General features: G+C 43.3%; 1 protein-coding gene across 1 annotated transcript in view; it reads left to right on the top strand.

Moving 5' to 3' along the window:
* Window positions 1-27,322, top strand: part of IL16 (interleukin 16) — a 46,128-nt gene that overhangs the window by 5,961 nt on the left and 12,845 nt on the right. The window contains exons 3-14 of the mRNA XM_063142574.1: window positions 427-559; window positions 3,407-3,515; window positions 6,900-7,045; window positions 7,967-8,077; window positions 9,502-9,616; window positions 11,240-11,313; window positions 11,409-11,622; window positions 12,957-13,074; window positions 15,720-15,852; window positions 19,784-19,871; window positions 21,789-22,276; window positions 25,866-26,004. Of these exons, the coding sequence (XP_062998644.1) occupies window positions 427-559; window positions 3,407-3,515; window positions 6,900-7,045; window positions 7,967-8,077; window positions 9,502-9,616; window positions 11,240-11,313; window positions 11,409-11,622; window positions 12,957-13,074; window positions 15,720-15,852; window positions 19,784-19,871; window positions 21,789-22,276; window positions 25,866-26,004 (1,868 nt within the window). The remainder of the gene's footprint in view (window positions 1-426; window positions 560-3,406; window positions 3,516-6,899; window positions 7,046-7,966; window positions 8,078-9,501; window positions 9,617-11,239; window positions 11,314-11,408; window positions 11,623-12,956; window positions 13,075-15,719; window positions 15,853-19,783; window positions 19,872-21,788; window positions 22,277-25,865; window positions 26,005-27,322) is intronic.

Raw genomic sequence — 27,322 nt, 5'->3', positions numbered from 1 at the left:
CCCTCCTACCCATGTTCCCCAGCAACTGGTGCACATAGGCTTGCTGTTTGAAGAAGTACTATGCACTGTGTGAAGAAGTACTTCCTTTTATTTGTCCTGAATCTCACATGGGATGACCCCATTGGGTTCTAGTATTTTGAGAGAGGGAGAAAAATTGCCTCGCTATTCACATTCTCCATCCCATGCATAATTTTGTACACCTCTGTCATGTCTCCCCTCAGCCTCTTCTCCAAGCTAAACAATCCCAGTTGATGTAACCTTCCCACATAGGGGAGATGCTCCAGCCCCTTAATCATTTTAGTTGCCCTTTTCTCCACTATTTCCAGCTCTATAATACTGTGTGTGTGTTTTGGTGGGGTTACCAAAACTGTACACGTTCTTAAAAGTCGATCCATATCTTCCCTATTGCTGTCATTCTTTTTAAAGGGACGGTCGTTTGAGCCCCGGCGATGAACTTTTAACCGTAAATGGACAATCTCTTAAAGAGCTCTCCAGCAAACAGGCAGACGCTCTCATCCAGTCGGCAAAGGGCTTGGTAAATTTAGTAATTGCTAACAAGGTAAGGAGGAGGGTGGGGGACCTCCCTGTTGCTTGCAATGCTGTCTCCTGGTTTTGGGGTCTTTTGAGCAAGATGCACTCTATGGGTCTTCCACCTCCCCATCATTGTGCCCTGGCTAGGGATGCCAGAGAAATCCACAACAGTATCAAATGAATTCGGAATTCGATGAATCCATCCCATGGATTTCGCAGTAGACTGGCTTTTCCCAAGTCTCACAGATTCCACAGACTTGCGGACTGGGTTTTATCCTTCCCAGAATTTTATGCAAATTTAGGCATGGAAAAATACATAAAATTAAAAAAATGGCTGAAAATTTATTCATTTAAAGCATTTCTGGGCCGCCTTTCAGGGCGGAAGTCCTCACAAGGCAGCTTACAATATTAAAATATTAAAAGCAATAAAAACGTAATCACAATAAAATAGCAATTAAAAACAATAAAGCCATGGAGCAGACAGTGTCACCTGCTGGTTCTTCTTCTCTCCAGAGGAATAAGTGGGGGGCAGTGAGTGGCAATGCCAGGAGCAGCAGCAATAGGGTCAAAGAATTCTGATGCTTAGTGTTGGGTCCCCAATGTGCCTTTTGCAATGGCCCAACAATTCCGGCCAATGACACTGGCCCTGGTAGCATGCAAAGCTATTGATCTCTGAATCATGCACATTCATTCTGTGTGAGAAACATCATGGCTTGCCTCCCTTTCTTTTCCTGGTTGTGTTTTCTAATACCTGCATTGCAGACAGAAATTCAAGGGGTGAAACTTTCCTCACTACAGCATCGCCCCATGGGGAGAGGGAGCTTCACTTGTTGAATTTCTACCTGTTGTCCAACTGGTAAATGCCAAAGGAAAAAAAAAGAAGAGAGAAACTAGATGATGAAGAAGAAACCTTGCCAGCAGAGAAAGATGGCAACTCTACATTAAAGTTGTTGTTTCCAAGCTTTTGATAAAGAGGGAATGCCCAGGAGGACTCAGCCATCTTTTATTAACTTCACCAAGGCGCCACCTGCTGTGGGAGGAAGGAAATCGCAGCTTGATAACAAATCTTTGAGATACCTGTTCCATGTTTTCAGGGAAGATGCCCTCACTGGGTCTCATGCTCCTCATGGCCATTGCCGCCAACTGACAAGGAAAGAGTTGGTGAGCACACCAGGCACCATCAGTTTCTCCTTCATCTTGCTGCTGTCACCCATCACTTGGGTGATCAGTTTTCTATGAATCTGACCTACAGATCCTATAGTGGGGAGACTTTTTTCAAGTCATGCAGAGTCCTTGGATTTGCAGACCATTTTTTAAAAAAAACTTTTTGGGTGGGAGGGGATTTGTGCTAATTTTAATTAGCACAAGCAGAATGAAATTCTGCTGTAAAAATCCAGTTTTGTCAATGATCAGATTATTTATTTATTTATTTATTTATTTATTTAACACTTTTGTATCCCACCCTATATCGTTAGGATCTCAGGGTGGTGTACAGATAAAATTCTACAGTATAAAACAATAAATATACACAGCTAAAAACAAATTAAACCATGAATCAACTTAAAACCAGTATATTTAAAAGCAGTAAAAACAATTAAAATTAGGGGTGTGCACGGACCCCCCCACTCCGCTTCACTTTCAGATCCGCCATTTTCGGATCGGGCCGCTCCGCCCCGCCCCCACTCCGCCTGTACCCACTCCGCTCCGCTCGGTGCTCCGGATCTGGATCGGAGCTCCGTTCCCCCCCCATGGGGGGGTTACCGGGCCCTGCCGCCATCGCCGCCCATGTGGCGACGGCGGCAGAGCCCGGTAAGGGACCAAGGGAGAGGGGGACCTTACCTGCCTCTGTCCGTGGTCCGTCGCCGTCTTCAATTGAGCCCGCGGTTCCACCAGGAAGTCTGGGCCGCAAGCGGCCCAGACTTCCTGCTGGAACCACGGGCTCAATTGAAGACGCTGACAGACCACGGACGGAGGCAGGTAAGGGAGAGGAGGGCGGGGGGGGGGGGTACCGGGCCCTGCCGCCGTCGCCGTATGGGCGACAGTGGCAGGGCCCGGTAAACCCCACTTACCTTTCCAGCGGAGCTCCGGATCGAGGCGAAGGATCCGCCTTCACCTCAATCCTCTTCGCCACGCTCCGCCAGCCCCCCAATCCTCTTTGCCTCTGCCTTAAGGGCAGGCGAAGCCCCCCGCTCCGCTCCTGCTTCTACAGTCCGATTAGAAGCGGAGCACATCCCTAATTAAAATAGTTAAAACAATGTGCGAACTTGGTGAATTTAACCATTAAAGGCTTTGTGAAAAAGCCATGTTTTCACTTGGTGCCGGAATAAAATCAGTGTTGGTGTCAGTCAGGCCTCCAAGGGGAGGGCATTCCACAGTCAGGATGCCACCACAGAGAAAGCCCTCTCCCTTGTCCCACCGTAGCATATTTGTTCCGCTGTTGGGATGCAGGGAAGGGCTCCTCCAACAGATCTCAAGTCTCGGGAAGGCATATATAAGGAGAGGCGCTCCCTCAAGTATCAAGGTCCAAAGCTGTTTAGGATGATGGAACAAAAGACCCTTAATGATCTGCAGAACGTGTTTTTTTTTTTTTTTTTACTTTTTTGGTGGTGGTGGGATTTGCGCTGATGCTAATTAGCACCAGGAGATTGAAATTGTGGTTTTAAAAAATCCAGTTCTGTCAAAGAGTGGACGACAGACCAAAAGACACCTGACAATCTGTGAAACACAGATGGAATGGATTTAAAAACATCTGTGCATCCCTAGTACCAGTACATGCATGAAAGTTTGGAGGAAGCATTGACCCTTTCAAATTGTAACGGGTGTTGTTTAAGATGTCACAGGTTTCTTTCCATGCTCTCCTCCACTCCCACCCCAGGAATCTTCAGTTTGCTCCCGCAGAGAACACCCTGCGAAACAGGATGCACAGAACGGTTTCATCTTGCAGACAAAAGCCAAATGCCAGAGGACCCGCAGCAATTCAGCCAGTAAGTTTCGCGATGAAGGCGATTTCCGTATTTCGTACTGTAGCGGTTGAGTTAATTGTTTTAACTGCAGGTCATAAATGCACTAAACCCAAACATACACATAAAAATAATGCAACGAATATACATCACATATAAGAGCAACTGCAATTAATTACTAATGCAAAAAGTCCTAAAATTCTAAATGTCTAACCGCAGTTACGACTATATTATTATTATTATTATTATTATTATTATTATTATTATTATTATTTCCTGCCTTTTGCTCAATACTGGGCCTCAAGGCAGCCTTACAAAATTTAAAACATATACATATTAAACCTAGGAAAAGAAATGTACATTTTTAAATATAATATTAAAACATAAACTTTACAAGTCCTTAACATAGATGGAGGACCAGATTATTTTCCAAAGGCCTGCTGGAACAAAGAAGTTTTTGCCTGCTTCTGAAAGCCCATCAAGGAGGGAAGAGAGTTCCAAAGCACTGGAGCAGCCACCGAGAAGGCCCTCTCCCATGTTCCCACCAAGCGCACCTGTGAAGATGGTGGGACTGAAAGAAGGGCTTCTTCAGAAGATCTCAAAGCACGGGCAGGCTCATAAGGGAGAGTATGGTCATTCAGATAACCTGGACCTGAGCCATATAGGGAGACTATACTGGAGAGGAGATAATCCAAATACAAAAACTAATCCTAAATGACAATTTAGCGAAGTGTCTAACAAAGATTAGTAAATACAGTTCTCTTTCTAATTCTAAGAGTCAGCAAGGGAAACTTGGCCACTTGGTGGATCACATTGGGACGTGCATCTGCCAGCAAGTAGTAAAGATATTCCGCATCAGGACACGTGAATTTAGCAATGATTTGGCCCACTGTTTGACCTCTTGCTGCTTTGTAATGTGGGCAGGATAGGGCATAGATTGATGCCCTCCACCTGCCCCTGGCTACAGAGGCAGAGATGCTTCTCCAGGGGGACTTTGTGAAAACTGCCCTCAAGATCCGTCCAAGGCATGGTTTGAAAGCAGAGGTGTGTCAATGCCTTCCTTAGCAATGAATGTGTAAGGTTGAATAAGTACTGTGAAGTAAATTTGTATTTCTTAAATGTGGGGCACCACAGGGAAAACTTTGATCACTGAATCAAACCAGCGGATCAACTGGCATCCCACTTAAGGATCCAGCACAGATTTTGTGTGTCCACGTGTCCCAGGACTTAATGTCATCTTACAAGGGCAAGGACTACATTTGCAAAATATGAGAGAGCGTATTTGCCCACTGGTTCCCCTCCCAATAGTACCAGTAGCAGTATTTAACTAAATGATCTTCTGGAAGGCTGTCAAGTTTCATGAAATATTTGAACAATGTCAGATGGATTCTTACAGAAATTGAGGGCAGCCCTGCCTCTATCCTGTAAGGGAGAGCAGAATATTTTTTGCCACATTGGGTATGAGATGACTACAGATGGCAGCTAGGGATGGATACATTTCTCCATTGTGGTTTCCCCCAGTTTCTAATTTTTTCCAATCTTAAATTTGGTTTCTTTGGAACTTTGAGAATATTGAAAATTGTTTGTTTGGTTCACCTCAAACCTCAAAAAAAAGTTCACATGAAAATGTGTATGTATTTTAGTAGACATTTCTTCTAATGCATGCATTTTTGCAAACATGTTTGTCTAATGCACACATTTTTTGCAAGCAGTTTTCCAAATAGGATGCATTTTGAATGTTGTTTTCACTAATATACGCATTTTATGCCCCTAATTATGTGTACCTAATTTTGTTCTTTAGAACCAATGCATGAACTGAAACTCACTTATCTTGCGATTCACACTTCTCCAAATTTTGCAGTGGAGTTCGCCAATCAAAATATGCATACAAAAATGCATACAAAAAGGCTAGAGAACTCCACTGCAAAATTTGGAGAAGTGCGAATATTAATGTTGTTTTCATCAATATACACATTTATTTTGCGTGAACTTTCCTCAGAGGAAAGTTCACACAAAAAATGAGTATATTGATGAAAACAACATTAAAATTTGCATATTTTTTTTAAAAAAAGGGAAAATTCTTGGAAGAATGTATATATATGTCACACAAAAATGCATGTGTTAGGTGAAATGTGTACAAAAATGCATATAAACCTTCATGTAAACTTTAAAAAAATGTTCTTAAAGTTCAGGATGAACTGAACTTAAGACTGGAAAGTGAGAAATGGAGGCACTGAAATTGGCAGAGTCATCTATCCCTAGTGGCAACCTGCATTGGTGTTCTGGGAGCTGCCATTTAAATTTCCAGGGCTGGCCCTACCATTAGGCCCAGTGAGACAGCTGCCTCAGGCAATATATGCTGAGAGATGCAGAAAGGATAGAGCCACATGACCTGCTCTAAACACCTTAAACTCCCTGCTGCCTTCTGGTTCATTAGAATATTAACCCGTTTCCAGTATTGTAATAAGATTCAACTGCCAGTCTGGTTGGCTTTTGTTCGTGGAATCAGGGAGGGGGCGCTATTGGCCTTCGTCTCAGGAAGCAAAATATTTTGGTCTGGTCCTTTGAATTTCCCACAATGCCCTGGAGCAAAGCTTCAGCACTGGTATTCTGGGGAATTAAAATACTGGCCTGGCACCAGGATGTGGGATGTTATAGAGTGGGCCCAGGATAGGCACCAGTGGTAGGCCTTGCTAGGATGCTGGGGCCTCGGCAGCTGAAAAAAGATAGTGGGTGCTGAGGCTGAGGTTAACTTCAGGCCTATCAGAGACTCATGCAGCTGCAAGAGTCTCTGTATGTATATGTCAAACGCCTGGGAAGCCACAGCACATGGCTAGCAGGCTATATTCTGCTTCATATGGTTGCAAGTAGTGCATGCCTCCTTTGACAGCTCTGCATGACAGGTAGAAATGTGATAGGTGTAGCTCTTCCACACACCTCCATGCCAGGAAATTTACCTGTCCAATTTCTGTGTGGAGAAGAAAGCAGTAGCAGCAACAGCTAACAACACTACTTCTGTTTGAAAATGTGGATGTGGAAAGTGGTGTCCAGTAGTAGAGGTTCCCCCACCCCTCTATAGCTCATCCTTCCCCTGCCGGGTGCTCTCCAAATGCATTGACTACAAAACCCATCTTGGGAGTTGTAGTCCAGCATATCTGGAGGGCACCACGTTGCGGAAGGCTGTCCTAGGCCATAGCTAGACCTAAGGTTTATCCCAGGATTGTCCTGGGGTCAAACCTGTTCATCTAAGTGCCACACAGGGCATCCAGCGCTCAGGCAGGGACGAACCCGGGATGATCCTGGGATAAACCTTAGGTCTAGCGATGGCCCTAGTCTCTGTTTTTTCCTCTGCTGCTTACGATGAAAAAGTGTTTGTTTCCATGACTTCTACTTTTAATTTCTTCACAGGTGTGAGTCCATACTGGATAGGGGAAATCGACAGTCCCATGGCCAAAAAATCAGCCTCCCGATACAGGCAGTCCCATTCTCTTTACAGCAACAGGAAGTCCCTCTCTCAGCAGCTGGACAGTGCGGCCGGAAGAGCCCCCAACAATGTAAGAGGAAGAGGAAATGCGTCTGGCGGCAGAGCTCAGTGAGGCAGAGCTCAGCTGGTGCCCAGCTTTATGGCCAAATATTTCCCTCATTACTTCTTCAAATGAATGCTCAGAGCTGTGATGAGGCTGAACCTGAGCCACAAAGCATAACAGTAGCTCAGCATTGCAGGCAGTATGCCTCCTTATGGCAGTTGCAGGGGAACAGGGGTATGAGGGTGCTGTTGCATTTATGTCCTGCTTGTAGGCTTCTCCCAGGTTGTTGGTTGACCACTGTGGGAATAGATAAACCAGGGGGTCTTCACTCTTCTTAGACCTATAGGGTTCAGCACCTTAGATAGCTCCTTTAGAGTTCTGGCTGGTTCTGACTGAAACCCAGAATGGATTCACGGCCCTCTTGCAATCAGTGCCACCAGCCTCCACTGTACTCCCTATATAATGCACACACAGAGAGATGGATCAACACAGCTAGATGCACTTTTGGACTCTCCTTGGGAGTGTAGTTATGGGGACCGTGATGATAAGCCCTTGCACTTCAAAAATAATCACTACCCCACAGGTCGTAACATCGAGGGTCTAATGGTCTGCTGCTCCCAGACTGTGGAATGGCCTGCCAGAGGAGACTCGTCAACTTAACAGCATTAAGAAAGCTATTAAGACTGATCACTTCCGGCAGGCCTGTCCAGTGGGATTTTAGGATGTTTTAAAAATGTTTTTAGGATGTTTTAACAATGTATGTTATGTTTTAATTCAGTTTTATGTATTTTATATTTACTGTTGTTCCCCGCCTCGATCAAAACGGAGAGGCGGGTAATTAATAAATAATAATAATAATAATAATAATAATAATAATAATAATATCCATTCAAGTGGCATTGCAATAACCCTTCCTGCCTGTTGCTTCCCCCCCACTTTTAAATGCAGCGTCTTTCCCGGTCCTCTCGATCATTAAGTACGGCCCAGCTGATGCAGGCATCGTGCAGCTCGCAGGCCTCTGTTATCTCCAATATCGTCTTAATGAAAGGCCAAGGGAAGGTGAGAATCTTAGCTTGTCATGGATGGGTGCGTGCATTGCAGTTCCCAAACCAATTACAGAACCAGAGGGCCCGTTCAGACAATGTTCTCAGTCTTGGCTAGGCCACTAACCCTTTTGCAGCAAACGGTTAGTGGGCATACCGCAGTTATGTAGCCACCTTAGTTAGGAATGGTTCGCATGAGAAGCTGAGCCGTAATGTTTAGCTCAAAATGCCTGACCATCATGGCTTAACGTGTCGTCTGGAGAGTTATTCTTCAGGATTCATACGTCTCTGAATTTTGTAATGCAGTTCTCCAATCAAAAAATGTGTACGGGAATGGATATATTAAGAGAAAGTGTGCACAGACAGGCATGCATTAGTGAAAATAAAGTACACAAAAAATGGATTTTTTTTCGTGAATAGAGACATGAACTCCTGGGTGCAAAAAGCACAGAAGAAATGGGTAAAAAAATTGGAAAATATATTAAAAAATGTTCCTCTCCAGGATTTCTTTTGGGGAGATTGGGAATTCCCCACCCTGACTTTTCCCCCTCCAAGCCTTCACATCTCTAGGTGAGGAAAAATTGTTTTTTAAAAAGGAAATTAGGCAAAATGGGGTGATTTTTGCAGATTGTCAGCTGTCTTTTATTCCATCATGTTTTCTGATTTCCCAAATTTTCACTTGCACTTGCAAAACTGTGCAACTTCCTTTGTACATTTTCATGTTTTAGCCTACAGGGAAAACGTGCATTTTCAGCCATTGTTTCTTTTTTTAATTTTAATTTTAAGTCATTTTTTATGACTAAATTGGCATGAAATTTCAGATTTATTTATTTTTTAAACTGGGCTGCAATTCCACTGAATCCATGTGACTCAAAAAGCGCTGGTCCGCTGCGGAATCCAAACTCATTTCATTCCACTGTGGAGCGTGTTTCTTTCTCAAGTCCTTGAGGTTAATTTCTTGGTAAGGTGGAATTGAAACAGGTTACTCAATTGCTGCTTTTTGAAAAATAATAAATAAATAGTTTTGTTATTTTACTATATGCCACTTTGAGGATCTTGTGATGGGAACACCAGGTCAAAATTTAAATAAGGAATACTCACTGTATTTGAGGCAGTCTCATTATTTCTTGCATGGTTAATGCATTGCTAGGCAGGGACACGAATCTTTTTGCGAACTCTCAAATAATTGGTTTTAGCTCAAACTTTAATTGGTAGATTAATCAACTAAAGCTTGAGTTGATTAATTGGTGGGAATCAATTTTAATGGTTAAACACAGTTAAAAACACTATTTTTGAGCTAATTTGGTTCCCGTGTTTTTGTGTGGCACACATACTGAGATCTTTGTAATAGGCACTACAATTTTCATTCAATTGGTCAAGCAGATGAAAAAAGATGGCAGATGTTAATCAACTAAAATGTCTTCTCTGCTTTCTTGTTAGGGGCTGGGATTCAGCATTGTAGGAGGCCAAGATAGTATTTATGGTCCCATTGGCATATATGTGAAGACAATCTTTCCTGGAGGAGCAGCTGCTGCAGATGGAAGATTGCAAGAAGGTGAGAGAACTTTGTCTGTGTGTATATAAATTGAGCCAAGACAATTTAGCTTGGAAAAGAGAAGTTTAAAGGAAGACACGATTGTGGCCTTCAAATATCTGGAGTTGTTAGGGGTGGGCTGTCTACAATCCAGATGATGTCAGTGTGTGTGTGACCATGACCACTGATGTCATTGCCTTGCCTTTTCCCACTTTCTCTATGTTGAGAGAGGCATGGAGGAAGGGTTTTGGTTGGTACTGGAAGTGCCAGTGGCGCGAAGAGTAGATACTTCTTCCACCGTGGCCACCATCTGCATTCTTTAGATTTACACTTCTCTGAAGGTTGAGATGGGATTCTCATCTCAAAGTATGTACCTGTCCTGATTCTAAGCCCTCCCACTGAGATGTGGAATCCACATCTGCTGTGCAATCCACACACAAAAAAAGCTTTATTCAAGTAAATAGACACCTCTTCAGACCCGTGAATGCTAGGAGCTATCCTCTAAGCTTAACAAAGCAAGGCAGTTCTCTATCAACCAAATGGACAATTTCCCGATGTGCTTGACAAGCTTCTACTGGACCCCTCCTTCGAAGAGGATCTTCAAGTTGTAACCTCTGCCATGTGGCTAGTCTAACACATCGCCTCCCACGTCATCTCAGCTCTGCCCACTTGGCCCTGTGGGAGACTCTGGGAATTGTCAGTTCTGATGCTCCTGCCCACTCCAACAATGACAGAATTTCTGGGGTTGCAGGAGATGGGGGGAAGATGATCTTTGACCCTGGGCCTCCTGTTTGATAAGCTCCTGAGAAGATTCCTCCTTGACTCCAGGAGAGTCTTGGAGAATTTCCTCCCCTGCTTCCTGTCTTGGCTGGTCTCCTTCTTCAGCCTCCAAGTTTGATACATTTGCCACACCAAGGAGTCCAAACCTGATCCTGACAGTACCAAAATGTGTTTAAATGTGTATTTATAGATTAATTATTATTATTTATTATTATTTATTTATATAGCACCATCAATGTACATGGTGCTGTACAGAGTAAAACAGTAAATAGCAGGACCCTGCTGCATAGGCTTACAGTCTAATAAATCATAGTAAAGCAATAAGGAGGGGAAGAGAATGCAAACAGGCACTGGGTAGGGTAAACAGGCACAGGGTAGGGTAAAACTAACAGTATAGAGTCCAAACAACATCAGGTTTTAAAAGCTTTAGGAAAAAGAAAAGTTTTTAGTTGAGCTTTAAAAGCTGCGATTGAACTTGTGGATCTCAGATGTTCTGGAAGAGCGTTCCAGGCGTAAGGGGCAGCAGAAGAAAATGGACGAAGCCGAGCAAGGGAAGTAGAGACCCTTGGGCAGGTGAGAAACATGGCATCAGAGGAACGAAGAGCACGAGCGGGGCAATAGTGTGAGATGAGAGAGGAGAGATAGGAAGGAGCTAGACCGTGAAAAGCTTTGAAGGTCAACAGGAGAAGTTTATATTGGATTCTGAAGTGAATTGGAAGCCAATGAAGAGATTTCAGAAGTGGACTTCAAATACTGGAAAAGAACAAAATTTTGGAATTTTTGGTTTCTGCTGATGTTCGGAAAAATGGTGAACATGACAAATGCTCAGAATGCCTAAAAAGGCCTTTTCTTTTTATTTAACAGGGGATGAAATCCTGGAACTGAACAGCGAATCGATGCATGGACTCACACATTGTGAAGCGTTGCAGAAATTCAAGGTTACAGCCCTACACAATGTCTTTTTATGCCGGTGGCATACCCAACCAACAAGTAGGAACAATCACAGCTGATGCTCCTTCCTTGTTTCTAACAGGCCAAGAAAGGTCTTCTCACGCTCACGGTCCGAACGAGCCTCAGCACTCCGCATTTGGCAGCCAGCTATTTATCGTCTCATCTCTGCCGTTCGCTGAGCACAAGCATGTGTATAACCAAGGAGACCAGCTCCTTCGGCTCAGAAAGTGCCACTTTCCCCTTGAACGCCACCAACGCCAATGACAGGATCATTATGGAAGTTTCCTTAAATAAAGGTGAGAGTTTGGGATGGGTGGATCTGTCAACATTGGTTTCATTCAGTTTCGCATTTTTCTAACTTTTGTACTGGTTTGGCCCAACTCTCCAGAAACGCATGAATTTTAACTTTAAAATCCACTATGGATCGAGGACCTAATAACATTTTCAAATTTTTAAACGAGTGTTGTATAGATGCAACTTGAAGAGGATAAATATACAGATATTTGGTATGCTTTTCTTGAAACCTTTGTATAATTCTCCCCCCCCTTTTTTTTTACAGTTTATACGATGGAAATGATAATTCTCTCTCTATATATATATATAATCTATGGGTTTCTTTTTCCATTTTCACAATGTATTTTCTGTTTTGTTTGTTGATATTTACAATATATATTTTTTTTAAAAAAACCTTTAAAGTCCACATGAAAATTCGCGTATGCATTTTTTTGTTTGCACTTTTCCTAATATTTATATTTTTGTGTGCAAATCAGCAAAACCTGAGCTTGCTAAGGTTCTCTGAATTTTATCTCAAAGCTTGTTCTGACTCAAGTCCATATCAGTCTGTATTTTCGTTCATATTTTTTCAAACACAGGCATCTGTTGAGCACAATTTTGAAAAGTGCACCTTCTTCTGCCATTGATCAAATCATTTTTGTGTACATTCTTCAAAAGTATGCAATTTTTTCATGCAAGTTTTTTTTCAAATGTACGCATGCTGCCCAACACAATTTTTGGGGTCTGCTTATCACATTGCAAGTTCAGAATTTACTTATTTATTTATTTATTTATTGCATTTATATCCCACCCCTTTTCCTCCAAGGAACCAAAGGTGGCATACATAATCCTCCTCCATTTTTATCCTCGCAACAACAACCCTGTGAGGTAGGTTGGGCTAAGAGTCTGTGACTGGCGCCAAGTCACTTAGTAAGTTTCCATGGCCATGTGGGGACTAGAACCCAGATCTCCCGACTCCCAGTCCAACACTCTAGCCATGGGCAGCCGGCCCTGGCCTGTGGCAGCGATGTACAGAATTTGATGGCAGGTTATGTCCAAATCCCCGTTTCCTTCAGAAGGTGCAAACTGGATAAATCCTGATCAAAAACAAGCTGAAACAAATTTCTCATACATCCCTAGTGCCAACTCTGTTGTCTAGTTCCAGCATGAGATGGGATATTTGAAAGAGAAAATGTGTTTGCATGTGGGGAAAATCTGAGTATTTAGAAAGAAAAGGAAGGAAAGAACAATTTCTTTTTTTCAAATGTTGCCTTTAGTGACTTATGGGCTGACCATGTAACTGTTTTAATTTTAAATGACTCATTTTTTTTGTATCTTTCTAATATATTTTCCACAGAGGCTGGAGTGGGTTTAGGGATTGGATTATGCAGCATCCCTTATTTCCAGTGCATTTCAGGAATATTCATCCATGCCCTCTCTCCGGGTTCTGTGGCTCATATGGATGGAAGGCTCAGGTACGTCAAGAGTTCATGGCTTCAGCAGCATATTTTGCTCACCCTGCTTCCCTTGAATGGTGAGATGTTTCAGGCCTGTAGGGCCTGCAGATCCCAGACTCATCTGTCTGTCTTTCTCAATTTGACTCAAAACTGGGAACTTCAGAGAGGCCTGGGCTACAGCGTGCTTTGCTGGCAGTAGGAAGAGTAGGTGGTAGGAAGAGATCTACTATGATGCCTCTTCCCATTCAGAGCATCCCCCATCTCAAATGGCCCTGTATCAAGAAGCCATTGGCTATTAGTTCTCATGGCAACGTATCACCTGCATTTGCCTAACAAAAGGAAGTGCTAGGCTAGACCTGTCCGGCAGGTTTGCCCAATGTGAAACAGTCCGTTGGTCTATCTATCTATCTATCTATCTATCTATCTATCTATCTATCTAATGTGTGTGTGTGTGTTATATTCACATAGGCAAATTGCTGAAGGACTATAGCTAAAAATTAATAAATGGGGAAATCCAATACGGGAAAAGAGGCAATGGGGTGGATGAAATATGAAAGACAAATTCACAAGGACAGTATTCATAAGTGGTGCAATGAGGATCAATACCAGCTGTCTCTCAAGTGTGAGAGATTAGGACATATCTCTATTACTGTTAGGTTATGGGTAAGCACGGCACTGCTAAGACTTCCCACAGCTCGGAGAATTGGAGTGTAGCTGGCACTGCCATTAGCAATGGGAATGTGTTTTCTTGAAGAGGAACTGTGAGCGAGTGTGACTGAGCTAATCCTTGTACAACAGAGTGGGGTAATAATCTTACCCAAATTGCTCTTCACATTACAGGGTTTATGTAGACATAGACCTACAATGAAGTCCTCTGATGACATTGTTGGTATTGTCACCTCTGCAATGTCCCCAGATTTCTTACCAGTTACAATTGGCTGCAAAGAAAAACACACATGGGGCATAAAATATCCCAAGCAGCAGAGGCTGGTGGCTCCGATGTCAGTGGGGCAGTGAATCCACCCTGGGATTCAGTCAGAACTTGTCAGAAGTCTAAAGAAGCTATCCAAGGTTCAGTTCAGCATTTGGATCACTCCTTTAGAGTTCTGACTGGTTCTGACTGAAACCCAGAGCGGATTCACTGCCCCACTGATATCAGAGCCGCCAGCCTCTACTGATCCTGAGTATCTATTAATTTTACTACTGGAGTGACTCTATGTCCCCAAACAAAGGAATATCGTGCAATGTAAAAATGCCCATGTTTTTTTCCAAGGTAAAATGGAGAAAGTGGACATTAAGTACACTGGGTGTCCATAGTTTGGCACAAGCCATGGCGATTCATTTGGGGAAAATTTATGTCGCCAGAGACAGCTTTCTTATGGCGTTAGAAGATGGCCCCAAAACACATTTGTGTATATTTTGTAGGGTTGTTGGATGAGGGCTAAAATGGAAGGAGTAACAGCGCTAGAAAAAGGGAAGAATAGAATGGAAGCCAGCAATAAATAGAATAGAATAGAGGTCAGTGATGCCAGCAGGGATAAACAGATCTTGGAGTAGAAATGCCCCCAGCAACAAATGGGGTATTTCAAAACAGTAGCGAAAGACTGTCTAAAAACCTCATCCAAAAGAGTGACTTCACATAGACCCCCACAAAGCCAATGTTGTCATGCTCAAGCTATTGATATTTTTAAATAAATAAATAAATCATATGCACACTTTATCATTATATTATAGCATAATGTATTAGCCTTCTGTTGACAAATTCAAGGGTTAAGAGTAGCACAAATACAGACAAACTGTTGTTCAGATATTTTAATAAACGAGCTTGAGCTTTTGTGGGTTTCAACCCACAGTCAAGAGAAGTCCCTGATCAACACAATCAAATTTCTTTATCATCTCTTGTTCTGCAATCTCATGTTTCAAGCTGAGCTCCTGATTTCAATTTCTTTAAACTGCCAGCCTGAGGTCCTTGGTGGAATGTCCAGGGTGGTTGAAGTATTCACTTTGTAAAAATAATTAAAAAAAAATAACTGGTTGAATGCAAAGTGACAAGCTAAATTAGGCTGCTTGTGACAAGACAAGCTTACACAGCGTTGCTCTTTCTGCTTTCCATACTTAAGATGGAAATTTTTAAGTAAGTCCCCAAAATGAAAGGTCGGAGTTAGCAAGCAGGAAGGAAATTGTGGGTGCAGCATATCTGCTGAAGTCTTTGTGTTGCAGGTCTGTTTCCTGCTAAAGAACATCAGTAGAAAGTTTAGAGAAGTCACAGAAGTGTGAAAGCCAGAACAGGTGCATGAGAACTACATGGCCTCTCCACATGGCATATCTGGGTGATTTTAAAGGGGTGCAGGAGTGCTCCCTTAGTTGAGTCACCCCAAAAAAGGGGTTCAACAAAAGCCTCAACATTCTGCTGCTTAAAAAAAACGACACCTGTTTAGCTAATAACATGAAACCTGGCATCCATGATCTCTCCGACAAGGTCTACAGTTGTGCAGAATGTCAAAGTAATCCAATGAAAATGGCCACCAATTTAGCAAGGTCAAATATCCTGAAAATGGATAGATCTATACTCTTTACTCCATGCTGGGGCTCAACATATCATCTATTCCTTTCAAATTCTGGTGAAAACTACTGATGCACATTCCTGGCTTCCTTTTTTGAAGGTGTGGAGATGAAATCGTAGAAATCAATGAGGCGTCGGTTCACAATATGTCCCTTAATGAGGTCCACGCAGTTCTAAGCCACTGTAGTCCTGGCGCTGTGCAGATTATTATCAGCAGACATCCTGATCCACAGGTAAGATGGCAGATCTATGAAGCATCTACATTTTGATGATGCTCAAGTGTCAGGGCTGAGCGGGAAGTGTAGGGATCTGGCCCAGCAACTCTGCAGAGAGACACCCCCCCCCCCAAAAAAAAAGACATGGATGATTTGAAGTCAGAGGGACAGGAGGTGGAAGGATTTCCTGAAGCCCCTCTTCACCCATGGAAATGACAGAGCAGGAAGAGTTAGAAATATGAGATCCCAGGGTGAGACATCAGACTAGGCAAGAAGAGCAATGTCAACTCGTGAGGTGTTCCAAAAGGGTGACTGTGTAGGGAAGGTCCCTCTGGGAAAACCAATCTAAGGAAGAGTCTTAACCAGTCACCCAGGTTGTTGAAGAGACAGCCGGCACCAGTTTTCATTGCTGCGATCTAACATAGTGCATTAACCTACGGGAGTTGTTTCTAGCCTAAGTGGCCCTGTATTGTGCAAAGCTGCCTATAGACTTAGTCCTTTGCAGCTGTTTATGGATTCTGTATATAACCTGAGGCGATGCTGATCTAACTAGAGTTTGCATAATAAAAGCAACTGTTTTGCACTTCAGCTTCTTTGATTGATCACAAAAGAGTCTGGGCATTTGATAGGAGGCAGCTGTAAGAGGTGAACCAGGGAGTCCAAGCCAAAAATACACACCCAGAGCCAGGAAGACCTTGCTGATCAGGTAAAGCCCCAGGCCAAAGAAGGCTTTTGTAGCTTCTTTTATCTAGGAAGTCCCAATGGGCACCCAGGGCTTTTTTTTGCCCACGAAGGTAAATGGACCATTTAGGCCTGGAATGTTGCATGAACGGCCGCTTTAGGGCTGCCGCTTGCAAAAGATTTGATTTATGGAAAAACACGAGTTGCCATTTTTACACGAAGGGCAAGTCACCGAAGAGATGGATGGATGGATCCTGTAAGGACCAGGGGCATGCGCAACTCAGCGAGCGTGGTCCAGGAAGCCAGGCGCAGGAGAGTCCACCAGATTCCTGGACCCAGTTGGTTAATCACACCATCCCTCGTTTGGATTTCTATGAATCCGATTTGCAGATCCCACAGCGGACTGCCTTTTCCTGACTCATGTGTATCCGTGGTTTTTCACTTTTGGGGGGGGGATTTGCACTAATTTACGTCCGTGCTAATTCCCATTAGTGCTGAGTTACACTTGATCAAATATGCACAGGCACATTTGTGCAAGTAGAACAAAATTCCGGGGGTGGGGTGGGGATTCCCCATCCATGAATGAACAACGGAAGGAAAGATACCTAAAAATCCATGAAACACAGGTGGAGCGGTTTTCACACAATCCGTACACCCCTAATGACAGTCAATCCTATTTCTTTTGGTCATCAGAGTTAAGTGAGGCTGTGGAGGTGGTTCAGTGCCGTCTGGCCCCAGTAATGGGCTGGATGAGGGCTAATAACCTGAAGCTGGATCCTGACAAGATGAAGGCACTGTGGCTGATGGTTCCTCTGTCCCAGGATATTGGCATTCAATCTGTTCTTGACGGTGTTGCACTCCTTTGGCAGCTTGGAGGGGTGCACCTTGATACCTGGGAGACCACTTTCTCCCCTATTGACCTGCTCATTATTTTTATTTATTTTTTTATTTAAGGATTTTTATGCCGCCATTCAGCCAAAAAAGGCTCTCATGGCGGCTTACAAAAGTATTTCTTGACAGTCCCTGCCCACAGGCTTACAATCTAAAAGACATGACACAAAAGGAAAGGGGATTGGGAGGGAGGAGGAGGAGGGGGGAAAGGAAAGCAAACTCAGGCACTACAATCTTAGTTGGAAAGTTCAGCAGTGACAGGTGACAGCAGGAGGGAGGGGGCTCTCAGCTGGAGCTGGACCCAGGCACGGTGGAGAGGTGCCTGGCTGCTGCTTCCTCCCTCACTGGTGGCCTCTCCAGAGACAGTTGGTAGCAGGAGGGAGGGGGCTCTCAGCTGGAGCTGGACCCAGGCACGGTGGAGAGGTGCCTGGCTGCTGCTTCCTCCCTCACTGGTGGCCTCTGCAGTGTCAGTTGGTAGCAGGAGGGAGGGGGCTCTCAGCTGGAGCTGGACCCAGGCACGGTGGAGAGGTGCCTGGCTGCTGCTTCCTCCCTCACTGGTGGCCTCTCCAGAGACAGTTGGTAGCAGGAGGGAGGGGGCTCTCAGCTGGAGCTGGACCCAGGCACGGTGGAGAGGTGCCTGGCTGCTGCTTCCTCCCTCACTGGTGGCCTCTCCAGAGACAGTTGGTAGCAGGAGGGAGGGGGCTCTCAGCTGGAGCTGGACCCAGGCACGGTGGAGAGGTGCCTGGCCGCTGCCTCCTCCCTCACTGGTGGCCTCTCCAGAGACAGTTGGTAGCAGGAGGGAGGGGGCTCTCAGCTGGAGCTGGACCCAGGCACGGTGGAGAGGTGCCTGGCTGCTGCTTCCTCCCTCACTGGTGGCCTCTGCAGTGTCAGTTGGTAGCAGGAGGGAGGGGGCTCTCAGCTGGAGCTGGACCCAGGCACGGTGGAGAGGTGCCTGGCTGCTGCTTCCTCCCTCACTGGTGGCCTCTCCAGAGACAGTTGGTAGCAGGAGGGAGGGGGCTCTCAGCTGGAGCTGGACCCAGGCACAGTGGAGAGGTGCCTGGCTGCTGCTTCCTCCCTCACTGGTGGCCTCCCTATCTGGTGAAGCCCTCCTGGTGGTGCCAAATCCCTGTAGCATCTGGTCTGCAGTTGTTTGGAGCAGAGCATACATCACTAGGGATGTATGCCCATTGCTGGGAAATCCGTTTCTGATTTGGTTGGATGGAGTTCCGCACATAGAATAATAGAATCATAGAATGGCAGAGTTGGAAGGGGCCTACAAGGCCATCAAGTCCAACCCCCTGCTCAATGCAGGAATCCACCCTAAAGCATCCCTGACAGATGCTTGTCCAGCTGCCTCTTGAATGCCTCTAGTGTAGGAGAGCCCACAACCTCCCTAGGTAACTGATTCCATTGTCGTACTGCTCTAACAGTCAGGAAGGTTTTCCTGATGTCCAGCCGGAATCTGGCTTCCTTTAACTTGAGCCCGTTATTCTGTGTCCTGCACTCTGGGAGGATCGAGAAGAGATCCTGGTCCTCCTCTGTGTGACAACCTTTCAAGTACTTGAAGAGTGCTATCATGTCTCCCCTTAATCTTCTCTTCTCCAGGCTAAACGTACCCAGTTCTTTCAGTCTCTCTTCATAGGGCTTTGTTTCCAGACCCCTGATCATCCTGGTCGCCCTCCTCTGAACACGCTCCAGCTTGTCTGTGTCCTTCTTGAATTGTGGAGCCCAGAACTGGACACAATACTCTAGATGAGGCCTAACCAGGGCCGAATAGAGAGGAACCAGTACCTCACGTGATTTGGAAGCTATACTTCTATTAATGCAGCCATATCTTGTCATAACTTCATCTTGTCAGGCCCAAAATAGCATTGGCCTTTCTTGCAGCCATATCGCACTGTTGGCTCATATTCAGCTTGATTCACTTTGAATCTTCAGGCTGTTCCCTAAACTTCACAAATGTTTTAGGATTTTTTTTTTTAAAAAAAGAAAGAAAACAACAGAGAAAAAAGAATGGTTAAGGAGGGAAATATACGGAATGACTTTTGATTGGTAGCGCTAGGAGCTCTCCATGGGACAAATCTTGTGTGATGGCATGGGAGGCTGCAACCTTGATGAAGCTAAGCGGGTCTAGGCCTGGAAGGGTGAATACATGGGAATCCCATGTACATTGATTCCTGCATCGAGCAGGGGGTTGGACTCGATGGCCTTGTAGGCCCCTTCGAACTCTATGATTCTATGTGGAAGCATCCTCAGAATTTACTGCTCCAAGGAGTAAAGTTCCAAGGAGAACAGGCTACCTTGTGTGAAAAAGGGATTCGAGAAAGTTGCCAGATTTTGCCACTTTTCAAGCATGATAGGGTGAGCTGTTTTGCAGGTCTCTGAACAGCAGCTCAAGGAGGCCGTTTCACAAGCCGTGGAAAGCAACAAGTTCGAAAGAGAGCAATACCAGTGGAATACAGAAGGTAAGGTCATCTGTTTGGCATAGAAGTTAAGAATTTGGTGGAGCCCTGATGGATCAGGCCAAAGATATATGGCTAGGGTCCCCAACATGGTACCTGGGTGTGGCAATGGGTTCACAGACACTTTTCTTGGTACCCATCAGGCTCCCTGACTCTTATACGTTTTGCTTTTTGCATTCTTTTTTTTTTAATTAATCATGTTTTTAAACTGTGATGTTGACATCCTCCTACAAAGCAAAAGCTGCCCTTTCTTTGGGTTCAAAACAGTGTTTGTTTGCATTTTAGAGTTCAGCCCTCTGTCTTACAGTTAAGTTCTTGGACAATCAACTTTTCTTTTAGTCTCACCACTTTGCTTTCTGGGAAATGAGTGTTTTACAACCTGCCATGCCCACCATGGCAGCCATTTTCTGAATGGGCAACCCCCAACCCCAAAAGCAGCCATTTTGTGAGAACACCCACGACACTCTTGAAATCCCAAATGTGTCCATCAACCCCTGATGTACTGGTCCACCATTCCGTTTCCCACTGCAGCAGCCAGATGCCCTTGGGAAGCGCATGAGCAGGACCGAGTGCTGATAGGACAAAGAAGCAAGAAATGACTTAATTCCCCTTTTTAAAAAATATAAAATCCTACAGTTACCTGGATTTGTCTCCAGCCCTAAGTGAAATGCAAAGGTTCCTTGTGAGGTATGGAGAACAGAAGTTAAAGAGAAACATGGCAGTTTTTATATTAGCAAAGCTAGAGATTGTTTTTAGATGCTGTACTAGATAAAAAGTCAATAGAAGCCAACTTTGGTAGCATTACCTAGTGGTCGGAAGGAATTTCAGTTCAGGTAATTGGATTCTAGATTTCTTTGCCTGTGTCACTTGGGCTTTCCCTGAGGTGTGACCCAGTCAGGTATAGTCTGCAGTACACAGCAGAGTTTATTGCTAATTAGTAATTATCTATTATTGCATTGTCCTATTGCTGTGTTTTAGTGATGTATTTTAGTGGCACTGATATTGGATAAAATCCAACATAGGTCCTATTTAGAGTAGGACCCATGTTAGCCATGACTACATTAAGTAGTCTATTTTGGCTGAATGGTGGCATAAAAATGCTTAAATAAATAAATAAACTTCAGTTCTATTCATTACTCCTCTCAAATGCTCCTCTCTCATCTCACACTATTGCCCCGCTCGTGCTCTTCGCTCCTCTGATGCCATGTTTCTCACCTGCCCAAGGGTCTCTACTTCCCTTGCTCGGCTTTGTCCATTTTCTTCTGCTGTCCCTTATGCCTGGAACGCTCTTCCAGAACATTTGAGAACTACAAGTTCAACCACAGCTTTTAAAGCTCAGCTAAAAACTTTTCTTTTTCCTAAAGCTTTTAAAACTTGATTTTGTTCTGACTTTATACTGTTAGTTTTACCCTACCCAGTGCCTGTTTACCCTACCCTGTGCCTGTTTGCATTCTCTTCCCCTCCTTATTGTTTTATTATGATTTTATTAGAATGTAAGCCTTGCTATTTACTGTTTTACTCTGTACAGCACCATGTACATTGATGGTGCTATATAATTAAATAAATAAATAAATAAATAAATAAATAAATAATAATAATTACAATGGCTCTACCCTAAGTAGGACTTTAGTTGGATTTCACCCAATGCACGGGCACCATTCTGATAACTTAGTGGAAAGCGGTATATAAAACTGCATAACAATTAATAAATGAATAACCACAGCTTTGATTTAGCTCCCATCCATCTTTTACTGTGCAACATGTGCGTGTATGAGAGAAAGGCCATTTTGGTGCTTGAACAAAATGCTCCCTGCATTAGGCAAATGGAAGTCATTGAATAGATATTTCGATGCTGGACATAAGTGTTATTTCTGTCCTCGGTCCAAAACAAGCTTTTTTTTGGTTTCGTTTAAAATGCAGGCATTAAAAGTCTGGAAAGCAGCTGGCATAAGAGACCTCCGTGTGAGAAATATTCGGAGAAGATGGCTGCTCATTTCAACCACCGTTCCCAAAAGCTAATGATCCGTTCCAGCAGCGACAGCAGTTACATCCCTGGGTCGCCTTGTGGAAATGGCCTTGCCTACCAGCTGGCTGATCTCAAAGAAAAAGGACATAGTATTGATGTACCAATTACCAGACAGCCAACCTCATTGTTTTCTTCCTCCAGAACTAGCCTGGAGAAAGACTCCTCTTCCCCGCTGATGCTTAAAGAAGCTGCTCAGCTCTCCCCAAACCACACCAAAAGGTCCGCAGAGATCCTTGTTAGAAAACCCAGGTCGTCCAAACCCAAACCGCCACCCAGAAAGTACTTCAAACAAGATTGTGTCGACAGTGATCAGGTTAGCGGAGAAGTGAATGAGAGGCCCAAGCCGCCGGGGGAAGGAAGCCTGCCTCCTTCTAATGCTGAGGTAAGCTGTTTTCATTGTGAATGGAGGCCACAAAATTAGCAGCAGAGGCAGTGGTCAATTTGTGTAGGATCTCAGTAGTAAAAGGTGCATCTGTAAAAAGTAGGCATGGGTGAGAAATTGAGGTTGACCTTCCTGGAGCTATGCACAAACCAGAAGGCGGTGATACAGTAAAGTTCTCGAATTTTGCATGACAGTTCGCAAGTTTAAAAAATGCACCCAAACATGCACATAACAGGGAAGAAATGCTCACCAAAATGTGTATGTTAGGGAAAGGTGTGCTCAAAACTGCATTATATTACGGGGAACCATTTTTAAATTAAAAAGGGTGGCATATTTTGAAAAACGTATTCAAAACTGAGAGCATACAATTATTATTATTATTAGTGTGTGTGTGTGTGTGAGAGAGAGAGAGAGAGAGAGCGCACACCAAAATATGTACATTTCTTTTTGTGGGGATTTAAGAAACAAATTTGCAAACGGATGCAGAAACAGGACAGAACAAACATAATGTTGGGAATTTGAGAAACTGAGTATAAGGCAACTTTACAGAGTCATCCATCCCAAGCTAAAAGCTTCAGTTCTCAATTAGGCCCCTTTTCAGTGGGTGCAGGTGATGCCAGTGGATGGGAGGGATACAGCTTTGCATAAAATTTGCACATGGTAATTTATCGACAGAGAAGCCAATTTAGAAATCATCGCTATAATTCAAATAGAATTTAAGATCATTTATAGGCAGAGAAGCCAATTTAGAAATCATCGCTATAATTTAAATAGAATTTAAGTTCATTTATAGGCAGAGAAGCCAATTTAGAAATCATCGCTATAATTTAAATAGAATTTAAGATCATTTATAGGCAGAGAAGCCAATTTAGAAATCATCGCTATAATTTAAATAGAATTTAAGTTCATTTATAGACAGAGAAGCCAATTTAGAAATCATCGTTACAATTTAAATAGAATTTAAGATCATTTATAGGCAGAGAAGCCAATTTAGAAATCATCGTTACAATTTAAATAGATTTTAAGATCATTTATAGACAGAGAAGCCAATTTAGAAATCATTGTTACAATTTAAATAGAATTTAAGATCATTTATAGACGGAGAAGCCAATTTAGAAATCATTGCTATAATTCAAATAGAATTTAAGATCATTTATAGGCAGAGAAGCCAATTTAGAAATCATTGCTATAATTTAAATAGAATTTAAGATCATTTAGAGACGGAGAAGCCAATTTAGAAATCATCGCTATAATTTAAATAGAATTTAAGTTCATTTATAGGCAGAGAAGCCAATTTAGAAATCATCTAGTCCAGCGCTCTGTTCACACTGTGGCCAATCAGCTGTCCATGGGAAACGCAGAAGCAGGACAGGAGTACAATAGCACCTCCCCTCATGTTCCCCAGCACTTGGTGTGCATAGGTATACTGCCTCTGATACTGGAAGCAGCACATAGTCATGAGGACTAGTAGCCAGTGATGGCGTTCTCCTTCAGGAATTTGTCTAAGCCCCTTTTAAAGCCATCCAAATTGGTGGCCCTTGCTACATCTTGTGGTAGCAAATTGCATAGGTTTTTAAAAAATATTTATTTATTTATTTATTACATTTCTATACCGCCCAATAGCCGAAGCTCTCTGGGCAGTTCACAAAAATTAAAACCATAATAAAACAACCAACAGGTTAAAAGCACAATTACAAAATACAGTATAAAAAGCACAACCAGGATAAAACCACGCAACAAAATTGATATAAGATTAAAATACAGAGTGTTAAAATACTGAGAGAATAAAAAGGTCTTCAGCTGGCGACAAAAGCAGTACAACGCCAGGCGGACCTCTCTGGGGAGCTCATTCCACAACCGGGGTGCCACAGCGGAGAAAGCCCTCCTAGTTTAACTACGCGCTGTGTGAAGAACCATTTTCTTTGATCTGTCCTGAATCTCCCACCAATCAGCTTCATAGGATGACCCCGTTGGGTTCTAGTATTATGAGAGAGGGAGAAAAATGTTCCTCATCCAGCTCATGGAGCCTTCATGGATTCCTTGAGGGCATAGGGCTTGGCCTCCAACTCCCAACCCCTGGAGGAAATCCTGCTGATATCTCGGGACACCAATAGAAGACAACAGCAGGGAATGCAGGTGGTGGTGAGACTTGGCCAAATCTGGTCATACATAGCATGGAATGACATGTGGTGTGCAAAGACTTGTCTGTGCCGCATCTTTCCTGTTGCGTGGGCAAACTCTCCCAGATGAGTCAGTGGCTGGAGCCCTCCTTCAGCCACTCTCTCAGTTAGGATGGTTTTGCTCAATGGTTCCTTCCCCCATTAATTTGCATTTCTGCAAAACATGGGGTTCTTCAAGGCTGTTCATGCTTCCCCCTTGTCTGTTAATGGTGCCCATTTGATTACATTTGCATCCCCTCTCAGAGAAGAGGTTCGCTATTAGGAAATAGGATTTAAAGCAAAGCTGATTCAATCACCGCATTAAAAACAACATCAACTCAACCCTTAACTGGCCCATTTTAGTCCATCTGCACAAGCGTAGCAAGTTTAAAGATGGGTGTAGAACTGCATGTTTGCTGTGAAAAAGGAAGTAGGCCATACCCTTGGGTAGCATCAGCTTAGAGATGGAAAGTACCAGGAAGTACATGCAAAGCGTGAGCAAAGGAGCGGGGGGACATCAGTCCAGGGGGTTGCAGGAAAGTAGCAAGCTTTGCAATATGATCAAAACCTTAAGGGCCAAATATGGTATAAATTTTTATGGGTGGTTTTGGGTCTTCACTCTTCTACCCACTGCCATTTTCAAATATGCATTCAGAGATGTTCATCAATATTAGTTTTGACAGGGTGGGTGGAATGCTTAGATTAACCCAGAATAGATGTTACCCCTTGGATTCAGGGGCGAAATTCACACACATCTATGTGTGTCTTGCCCACCCCTGCCCTAAATGGTTTGGGTCCAGATAGATTGAAGGTCTGCCTTTACATACCCATACCAACGTGCCCAAACTGAGATCAACATTGAAGGCCCTGCTTGTGTGTTACTCTCGAAGCAATTAGTCTGGTGGGCATGAGAAGCAGGGCCTTATTAGGAGTAGCCCCCTGCATGGGGAACTCTGTTCCAATTGATGTCTGCCAAGCCTCACCATTTCAGGCTTCCAAGCGGGTCCTCAAATCTTAGCTGTTCACTATTATATGGTGTTATCTGATATTGTTAATTTTGATTTTATGATTACTTTATTATTGTTTTTATAATTGTCCTATTGTTTTTTGTGGTTGTAAATTCTGTATACCACATTGGAAGAGTATTCCTTAAAAGGTGACTTATACATCCTCTAAATCAACCAGTCAATCAGTCAATCAATCAATCAATCAATCAATCCAGGCTGAAGGTTGATGAATGTGGACCCTTGAAGGCAGGAGACTGGGTTGGCTACATCATTTGTCAGTCTTACTGATCAGCTCATCCTGTCTGTGAAAATGCTGCACCGCTATTCTGGATAGGGCAGGGCAGGGGACAGCTCGTGGGTGCACTGAATGCAGTTTTGTGCAACTGTGTTTTGTCACACTTGTGTTTCCTGTTTATTTCACAGGAAGCCGGAGACCTGCTGCGGCAGAGAAGCAAGGCAGTTGTAACTCACAGTGTTTTTGCAAACTCTTTAGCGCTGAGAGCTACGGAACAGTCAAGCGTGTGCTTAGATGCTGTGGATCAAGAAAGGAAAACCAGCAAAGGTACGTTTTGTTCTGTGCAATTGTCAGCAAGTGTCTACTGCAAAGCGCTTGCTGCAGCAGAAATGTTGGATTTTTTAAGGAGTGAAATGCCAGTTTCATGCCCTGAATCAGTGGCTGTTAAGTCATCACCAAGGCTACAGTTTGATGGACATTTATCCAGGAGTAAGTCTCATGGAACCCAATGGGGCTTACTTCTGAGAAGACATGCAGAGGATTGCACTGTAAGTCCCATTGGCATCAATGGAACAATTTCATTCAGATAGATTAATAATACAATAATACACATACACAAGAATAGGGGAAATGATACGTAATGGACTGGAATCCTTTTATTTAGCATATACAAGAACTGCAAAGATGATATATTTGTATGCGGATTTTATATATAACTTGTATCTTTGCCTTTGCTATATAAATTTGCTTGCTTTTATGTGATCTGGACCTGGTTAACTAGAAATAATTGATATTTGCCATCTGACACGGAGATCGCTTTAAATGGAATATAGCCTTATGTATTTGCATTTATTTCAGGAGATGTTTGCGTTGTGATTTAGTTTGTATAGTTTGTATTGTTTTTTTTAACCTTTCCTTATGTGTCTTGTCTTTGTGGAAAATAAATAAAAGTATTAATTTAAAAAAAAAAGAATAGGGGAAAGGACTTTGTACATTGCTACACTATGCTGCGTGCATAGTTACAGTCTGCGTGATTAGCACAACATTTAGCTTGGTAAACTATTACTAATTCTAGTATTCTATTGACTCTAACTTAAAAACTAACCAGAATAGAAGGTGGCATTTATATGATCATGGCTACCAGTTTATGCTATGCTAAATTTGGGGCATGGATCAACCTTTCCTCCTGCTATTAGGGTTCACTCTTACAATTCCTTTTATTACAATCAACAGACCAATAAAACATATAAAAACACATAATAAATATTTAAAATACATGAAATTAAAAAAGAGTATGATTGCATGAGCCTCCTTAAAGTTCTGTGCTAGAAGCAAAGGAAAGTCCTGCCACCATAACTGATCTGGTAAGGATCGCGTGATTAAGAAATTTAGCAACTTGTTCGGTGGTATGCTTATCTTGAGCCTGTAAAAGGACCGACATAAGGGTCACGGATGATCGTCCAGGTAATCGTTGCATGAAAGGATGGATAAGGGCTTTTCTTGCCTCCTGATAGAAGCTGCAGTTGAATAATATGTGGGAAATAGATTCCACCTCCTCGTTGTTACAGGGGCAGCATCTATCTGATAGTGGGACTTTCCCAAATCTGCCCTCCATTACCCTAGAAGGCATAGCATTCACTCATAG

Source organism: Elgaria multicarinata, chromosome 16, assembly GCF_023053635.1.
Source record: "Elgaria multicarinata webbii isolate HBS135686 ecotype San Diego chromosome 16, rElgMul1.1.pri, whole genome shotgun sequence".
NCBI classification, from domain to species: Eukaryota; Metazoa; Chordata; class Lepidosauria; order Squamata; family Anguidae; genus Elgaria; species Elgaria multicarinata.
The sequence above is the reverse complement of the archived record's forward strand: the minus strand, read 5'-3'. Positions and strand labels throughout refer to the sequence as shown.